This window comes from Pelobates fuscus, chromosome 8 (assembly GCF_036172605.1).
Source record: "Pelobates fuscus isolate aPelFus1 chromosome 8, aPelFus1.pri, whole genome shotgun sequence".
NCBI lineage: Eukaryota > Metazoa > Chordata > Amphibia > Anura > Pelobatidae > Pelobates > Pelobates fuscus.
In genome coordinates, this window is record NC_086324.1 from 2,978,947 (window position 1) to 2,988,381 (window position 9,435).

The window sequence follows — 9,435 nt, forward strand, 5'->3', positions numbered from 1 at the left end:
CCACCTGCAAGAATAACGATTACAAAGACTGCACGCCGTTACTGATGCTAAAGGGGTAATACACCGTATTAACAACTAAGGCTATGCAGACTATTGAACAGGGGTCATTTCATTTTTAATTTGTTGCCATGTTTTGTTTTATGGTTGTGCCATTCTGTTATAACCTACAGTTGGAAATGAATCCCATAAGAAAATAAAAGAAATGTGTTTTGCCGCTCACTCATGCTTTCTTTATAAATGGTAAATATAATACCAATTCTCCAAGGGAATGCAAACTTTGGAGCACAACTATAAATACATAACGGCCCAGCCTGAGTCTGCAAAGTGACAAACTAGTGAGATTGGGGAAATGTGAGCCGTATAAAGCCAGTTCCTTCACTCACAGAGTCACTCTGACTGAGAACTAACTGCCATGGAGAACCAGTGCATTAACAAGGACAGTGATTTCATATTCCCCCCAGCTGACAGTATGGGCAAGATGACACCATTCAATATTCTGGGTAAATATGGATTTTATTAATTAACACACAGATTGAGACTACAGCACAATCTAACATTCACTGCTTATTGCACTCAAACACCACTCGCTGCTATGGAATATGAATCCCATTATTAGTATTCATAAAGCACAAACATACTCCACAGCGCTGTACAAAAGATTTTAGCAAAGGATATTGTTAATCAATCTCCTTCTAGTAGGAGGGACTGTTATCTCAACTTATTAAGTCAGTATTATGCACAGTGACATATACTATAGTATTTATTACATATTGATATATCCAGTAACATACACGGTGACATATACTATAGTATTTATTACATATTGATACATCCAGTAACATACACGGTGACATATACTATAGTATTTATTACATATTGATATATCCAGTAACATACACGGTGACATATACTATAGAATTTATTACATATTGATATATCCAGTAACATACACGGTGACATATACTATAGTATTTATTACATATTGATATATCCAGTAACATACACGGTGACATATACTATAGTATTTATTACATATTGATATATCCAGTAACATACACGGTGACATATACTATAGTATTTATTACATATTGATATATCCAGTAACATACACGGTGACATATACTATAGAATTTATTACATATTGATATATCCAGTAACATACACGGTGACATATACTATAGTATTTATTACATATTGATATATCCAGTAACATACACGGTGACATATACTATAGTATTTATTACATATTGATACATCCAGTAACATACACGGTGACATATACTATAGTATGTATTACATATTGATATATCCAGTAACATACACGGTGACATATACTATAGTATTTAGTACATATTGATATATCCAGTAACATACACGGTGACATATACTATAGTATTTATTACATATTGATATATCCAGTAACATACACGGTGACATATACTATAGTATTTAGTACATATTGATATATCCAGTAACATACACGGTGACATATACTATAGTATTTATTACATATTGATACATCCAGTAACATACACGGTGACATATACTATAGTATTTATTACATATTGATACATCCAGTAACATACACGGTGACATATACTATAGTATTTATTACATATTGATACATCCAGTAACATACACGGTGACATATACTATAGTATTTATTACATATTGATATATCCAGTAACATACACGGTGACATATACTATAGTATTTATTACATATTGATATATCCAGTAACATACACGGTGACATATACTATAGTATTTATTACATATTGATATATCCAGTAACATACACGGTGACATATACTATAGTATTTATTACATATTGATACATCCAGTAACATACACGGTGACATATACTATAGTATTTATTACATATTGATATATCCAGTAACATACACGGTGACATATACTATAGTATTTATTACATATTGATATATCCAGTAACATACACAGTGACATATACTATAGTATTTAGTACATATTGATATATCCAGTAACATACACGGTGACATATACTATAGTATTTATTACATATTGATATATCCAGTAACATACACGGTGACATATACTATAGTATTTATTACATATTGATATATCCAGTAACATACACGGTGACATATACTATAGTATTTATTACATATTGATACATCCAGTAGCATACACAGTGACATATACTATAGTATTTATTACATATTGATGAATCCAGTAACATACACGGTGACATATACTATAGTATTTAGTACATATTGATATATCCAGTAACATACACGGTGACATATACTATAGTATTTAGTACATATTGATATATCCAGTAACATACACGGTGACATATACTATAGTATTTAGTACATATTGATATATCCAGTAACATACACGGTGACATATACTATAGTATTTATTACATATTGATACATCCAGTAACATACACGGTGACATATACTATAGTATTTAGTACATATTGATACATCCAGTAACATACACAGTGACATATACTATAGTATTTATTACATATTGATACATCCAGTTACATACACGGTGACATATACTATAGTATTTATTACATATTGATATATCCAGTAACATACACGGTGACATATACTATAGTATTTATTACATATTGATATATCCAGTAACATACACGGTGACATATACTATAGTATTTATTACATATTGATATATCCAGTAACATACACGGTGACTGTAGCGGAGAGCCGATCTTGCACAGCTATTCTCCACTAGAGATTCCAGTGAGGCTCAGGAACAAGGTGATGTTAAGTCCATAGGCAAGGTTTCCAGCAGGTAAAGTAATACAGCAGTATCCCCATCGCAATCCCAATAACTGGACGACACACAGTTTCAGGAGTAGACTGACAAGCTTTATTCCACAGTTCCTTATAAAGCCCTCTCCCATGCAAGGGAGGAGGTTCTATCACTTAAGACATTATCCAATCTCTAAGTAGTAACCTCCCACAGATCTCCTCCCCTCCTCTAGCATCATAATCCCCTTATTGTGTACACAGTTTTCCCCGAGTTTTGGATGTACCCTAAATACTTGGGGTACATCCACAAATCCAACATCCCCAGATAGCTCTATTCTGGGGGACCAACATACTTAAAAATTAGCCCATTCGGATGAATGGTTCGTGAGATATGGGGTTCCAAAGATTTGACCGACCGCATGGGTAAAGTATCCGAAAACAGTTCCATGCATTTTGGCCCTGCGGTCGGTCACAAACAAGGGAATGAAAACAGGCGAATTGCCTGTGTTATAGAGCCTGGAGAGGGTTTGAATGAATTCCCTTGTTTGTGGGGTTCTTTCTACCGAACGGCGGGTCATTCGGTAGTTTCCATACGAATTTCTGGAAGTATGGAGGTCTCAGCGGTGTTTGCCTAGTCAAGTGTCCGATTTTAGTTCCAGACACTCGACGGCAAAACACCGCTGTTCGGTAGTTTAAGATGGCCGCCGCCACGTGTTTGTTTCCCGAATGGCGGCCACCCAGAGGACAAAGACCACACTGCACTGATTGCCAATTACCTGTTTGCAACATTGTTGCAAACGGTAATTGGAGGCACACTCATTCCTGGGTGGTCTGGCTGTTCGGTAGTTTCATTCCCTTGTTTTATTTGAATGATTCTACCGAACAACTAGAGGAATACAATTCTTTACATACATTTAACTGTCATTATACCCGGATACCATGCTTTCTATACATGTACATACACATTAAACCAGCCATATGACCAAATACACTTATTCTCATACATGTCGTGGGACAGCCCGGTACCAATCCGCTACACTGCTCCCCCTTGCCCACAAGCCGGCATACACAGTCTGATCCAACACGGATCGGCTTGGGGATGTCCGGGGGCTCACGGATCATTTCTCTAAGTCAGTTTGTCTTGACAACCCGTCAGCATTTCCATTCTGCTTACCCGGCCGGTACTGGATATTAAAGTCAAAAGGCTGTAGCGCCAAACTCCAGCGCAGCAGCCTGGCGTTGTCTCCAGCCACCCGGTTCAGCCAGACTAACGGGTTGTGATCCGTGAGCAAGGAAAAGGGCTGTCCATATAAATAGGGTTGTAGCTTCTTTAGGGCCCACACCACAGCCAGGCATTCCTTTTCGATGGCGGCGTAGCTTACTTCTCGAGGTAACAGTTTGCGACTGATGTAAGCCACTGGATGTTCCCCGCCATCGGCCCCGACTTGACTCAGTACTGCCCCCAATCCAAACATAGAAGCGTCTGTGTGAACAAGAAAACGTTTAGTTGGATTGGGAGCTGCCAAGACAGGGGCATTTATCAGTGCATTTTTCAATTGTTGGAATGCCTGCTCACACTCCGGGGTCCAGTTTACTTGGCGGGGAAGGTTCTTACGGGTCAGGTCAGTGAGGGGTTTGGCCAGGGCGCTATAATTGGGAACAAACTTCCGGTAATACCCTGCTGTCCCTAGAAACGCTAAAACCTGGGTCTTAGTCCTAGGGGTGGGCCACTGGGCTACAGCCTCTACTTTGGCGGGTTCGGGTTTTTGTTTACCGCACCCTACTCTATGTCCCAGGTATTGTACCTCAGCCATGCCGATACTACACTTGGCCGGCTTCAAGGTCAGACCTGCTTCCCTTATCCTATCTAGTACAGCTCCGATGTGAGCTAAGTGTTCCTGCCACGTATTGCTAAAAATAGCAATATCGTCCAGGTAGGCACATGTATAGTCCTGGAATCCATCTAGGAGTCGATCCACCATCCTTTGGAAGGTGGCTGGGGCGTTTTTCATCCCAAATGGCATGACCTTAAACTGGTACAAGCCAAATGGGGTGACAAAGGCCGACTTCGGGATGGCGTCTGGGGCCAGGGGGATTTGCCAATACCCTTTACACAAGTCAATAGTGGTGAGGTATTGGCCCCTGGCCATTCTGTCCAGTAACTCGTCTATCCGGGGCATCGGATAGGCGTCAGATACAGTCTTCTCGTTCAATCTCCTATAGTCCACGCAGAAGCGGGTCGTACCGTCTCGCTTTGGTACGAGGACTACAGGAGATGCCCAAGGACTGTCTGAGGGTTCAATCACCCCCAGTTGGAGCATTTCGTCGATCTCCTTACGCATGTTTGCCCGTACCGCTTCTGGAATGCGGTATGGCGTCTGGCGCATGGGTAGTTGCCCTGGGGTCTCGACCCGGTGAGTTGCCAGAGGCGTGTATCCAGGTACATTAGAGAACGTGTCGCGTTTCTCTTCCAATAGTTGCTGTACCTCGATCCGCTCCTGTGGGCTCAGCCGATCTCCCAGCGTAACCTCCCCTAAATCTCCGGACAGCTGCCCATCCCCCAGCAAATCGGGGAGGGGTAAGCTGTCAAACTCTTCCGTGTTAGGGGCACAGATGGCGGTTACCTCCTCAGTACGCTCGTGGTAGGGCTTCAGCATGTTCACATGGAGCATGCGTCGCCCCCCAGTCCCTGTGCAGGGGCCGATAATATAGGTGGTATCGCATCTTTGCTCCACCACCTTATATGGGCCCTGCCAGGCGGCCTGTAACTTATCATGTCGGACAGGTTTTAAAATTAGTACCTTCTGCCCGACCTGAAAGCTACGGTCCCTGGCTCCCCGATCATACCATGTACGCTGGCGGGTCTGGGCCTCCTGAAGGTTTTCCCGTACCGTCTTGGTCAACGCTTCTAGGCGGTCCCGAAAGGCCAACACATATGGTAGGATGGGAGTGCCATCTGTGCTCCGGTCTCCCTCCCAATGCTCTCTAATAAGATCCAATGGGCCTCGGACCCTCCTTCCAAACAATAATTCAAACGGGGAGAACCCTGTGGATTCCTGCGGCACCTCCCGGTATGCAAATAGGAGGTGCGGCAGGAATCGTTCCCAGTCCTTGTGGGTCTCTGCGAAGGTTCGGAGCATCTGCTTCAAGGTACCATTGAATCGTTCGCAGAGCCCGTTCGTCTGGGGGTGGTAAGGGGCGCTGATAATAGGCTTAATGCCACAGATCCTCCAGAGGTGTTGGGTGAATTCTGCGGTAAACTGGGTACCCTGATCCGAGATAATCTCCCTGGGTAATCCCATCCGGGAGAATATCCGCATGAGGGCATCCGCGACCGTCTCAGCGTGGATGTTGGTCAGAGCCACTGCTTCTGGATACCTGGTGGCATAATCTACGACCGTTAAAATATACCGTTTTCCTGACGGGCTAACTTTATTGAGGGGGCCTATCAGATCCACCGCTATTCGGCTAAAAGGTTCCTCTATTATGGGTAAGGGGTGAAGTTTAGCCTTCCTGCGATCCCCCCTTTTTCCCACTCTCTGGCAGGTATCGCAAGTCGTGCAATATCTGCGTACTTCCTGGCTAATCCCTGGCCAGAAGAAACTCTGGGTTAGTCTGTACCTGGTGCGACTAACCCCTAGATGTCCGGATAGCGGAATATCATGCGCTATCCGGAGTAATTCAGCCCGGTACCGCTGTGGTACCACTAATTGTCTCCTCGCTATCGGGTCTAACCCCGTAATCTGTTTGGTTGTTTCCCTGTATAAAAGTTGTTTATCCCAGATAAACTTCTCTCCCTCCGCCCCGGGGGAACCCGTGCCAACCTTGTCCCTATACACCTGAAGCGTGGGGTCTGTTGCGACTTCAGCTACAAATTCATTAGGTGGAGCCCAGGGGACACATTCTAGAGGGGGGGTAGGGTTGCTTACCTGGACCTCCGGCAGTGTGTTGTGGTCCTGGGTGCGGGCCTGTTGTCGGGTGACTACAGGGTTGACCTCTCCTGTGGTGGGTGACTGGGGCTCAAAAGCAGAAGTGAGCCTCCCCAGATCGTTCCCCAATAAAACCTCCGCCGGTAAATGTGGCATCAACCCCACCTCCACTTCCCCTGCCCCCGCTCCCCAATGTAAATGTACCCTTGCTGTAGGTAGCCGGTACACTGCTCCCCCAGCTACCCGGACGGCAACAGTTTTGTTCAGTTTTGCCTGATCTGAAATCAGGTGGCTCTGTACCAAAGTGATGGTGGCTCCCGAATCTCGTAATCCCCGGACTGCTGTACCATTCAGATATACCGTCTGTCGATGGTGCCGTAGATTATCCACATTGGCCTGGACCGGATCTGCCTCGTGCAGTACCTCCCATTGTTCCACAGTAGTAATGGGGACTGCGGAACCATATGGGGTGGTGACTAGGTCCTGGTAGTGGTGGGCTGCGGCCGCCCTGGGTGGAGGTGGGCCTGGACGAATCCAGGTGGAACGGTCCCGTAGCTGTGGGCATTCCCTTTTATAATGTCCCCACTTCTGGCAGTGATGACAGGGGCCAGCGGTGGGTTGTCGGAACCGGGGCTGTGCAGCGGGTGGTGGAGGTGGTGGTAGCGGTCTCGGTGGAGCTGGGGTGTAGTTGTTTCCCCCGAATGTTTTAAAGGTTGCTTTTGGAGCTGCAGGTTTTTGTGACCTGCGTGCATCCAGGTAGTCATCTGCTTTCCTAGCCGCCTCGGTAAGGGAAGTAGGGTTTCTGTCCCTTACCCATTCCTGGACCTCATTGGTTACTCCCTCATAGAACTGCTCCATCAGCAACATTTGTATTACATCCTCCATAGAACGTGCCTTGCTAGCTTGCACCCACCCGAGCGCTGCCCCCTGTAATCGGCATGCCCACTCTGCGTGCGAGTCCTTCTCTGTTTTCTTTAGATCCCGGAACCTCCGCCGGTATGCCTCGGGTGTTATAGCATACCTGGCGAGTATAATTTCTTTCACTTTACTGTAATTCCTTATTTCGTCATTAGGTACAGTCCGATATGCCTCTGCTGCCCTCCCGGTTAACCTTCCGGCCAAAATAGGTACCCAGTCCTCTGCGTTAATTTTATGCAGTGCACACAGTCTTTCAAAGTCTTGCAGGAAAGCGTCTATATCTTCCTCTGCCTCCACATATGTTTTAAAAGCCTGGTATGGTATTTTAGGCTTACCTTCCTGTGGCACATTAATTGCAGAGCTTTGTTCTGGTGCCTGTGTCCTTAGGATGAATTCTTGTACCTCGGCCATTGTCCTGGTAACAATTTCTGTTGGGGGGTTTTCCCCATAAAAGGATAGCCTGAACTGAACCTGCCTCTGGAATTCCGATCCTTGTGGTGTTCCTCCCGGCTCCCTCTGTGCCGGAACTGAATCGCCCTCCATTCTGTACTCTGCCATGAGTTCTGTAACAAGTACTGCTTTCTTCTTATTGCTGGCTTGTATACCCCTTGCCTCTAGGAGGTCCTTTAGCGTGGAGCGTTTTAGCGCAGAAAAATCAATCTCCATCCGTACTCCATTTACGCTTGTTCCTCTGTGAGTTTGGATCCCAGCGCTGCCAACCAATGTAGCGGAGAGCCGATCTTGCACAGCTATTCTCCACTAGAGATTCCAGTGAGGCTCAGGAACAAGGTGATGTTAAGTCCATAGGCAAGGTTTCCAGCAGGTAAAGTAATACAGCAGTATCCCCATCGCAATCCCAATAACTGGACGACACACAGTTTCAGGAGTAGACTGACAAGCTTTATTCCACAGTTCCTTATAAAGCCCTCTCCCATGCAAGGGAGGAGGTTCTATCACTTAAGACATTATCCAATCTCTAAGTAGTAACCTCCCACAGATCTCCTCCCCTCCTCTAGCATCATAATCCCCTTATTGTGTACACAGTTTTCCCCGAGTTTTGGATGTACCCTAAATACTTGGGGTACATCCACAAATCCAACATCCCCAGATAGCTCTATTCTGGGGGACCAACATACTTAAAAATTAGCCCATTCGGATGAATGGTTCGTGAGATATGGGGTTCCAAAGATTTGACCGACCGCATGGGTAAAGTATCCGAAAACAGTTCCATGCATTTTGGCCCTGCGGTCGGTCACAAACAAGGGAATGAAAACAGGCGAATTGCCTGTGTTATAGAGCCTGGAGAGGGTTTGAATGAATTCCCTTGTTTGTGGGGTTCTTTCTACCGAACGGCGGGTCATTCGGTAGTTTCCATACGAATTTCTGGAAGTATGGAGGTCTCAGCGGTGTTTGCCTAGTCAAGTGTCCGATTTTAGTTCCAGACACTCGACGGCAAAACACCGCTGTTCGGTAGTTTAAGATGGCCGCCGCCACGTGTTTGTTTCCCGAATGGCGGCCACCCAGAGGACAAAGACCACACTGCACTGATTGCCAATTACCTGTTTGCAACATTGTTGCAAACGGTAATTGGAGGCACACTCATTCCTGGGTGGTCTGGCTGTTCGGTAGTTTCATTCCCTTGTTTTATTTGAATGATTCTACCGAACAACTAGAGGAATACAATTCTTTACATACATTTAACTGTCATTATACCCGGATACCATGCTTTCTATACATGTACATACACATTAAACCAGCCATATGACCAAATACACTTATTCTCATACATGTCGTGGGACAGCCCGGTACCAATCCGCTACA

At 45.0% G+C, this 9,435-nt stretch overlaps 1 protein-coding gene across 2 annotated transcripts in view; it reads left to right on the forward strand.

Annotated features, from left to right (window-relative positions):
• Positions 1-396: 396 nt before the first annotated feature.
• Positions 397-9,435, forward strand: part of MARCO (macrophage receptor with collagenous structure) — a 159,175-nt gene continuing 150,136 nt past the window's right edge. For both annotated transcript variants that reach the window (XM_063428516.1, XM_063428517.1), the window contains exon 1: positions 397-500. In XM_063428516.1, the coding sequence (XP_063284586.1) occupies positions 413-500 (88 nt within the window). In that variant the 5' untranslated portion in view covers positions 397-412. The remainder of the gene's footprint in view (positions 501-9,435) is intronic.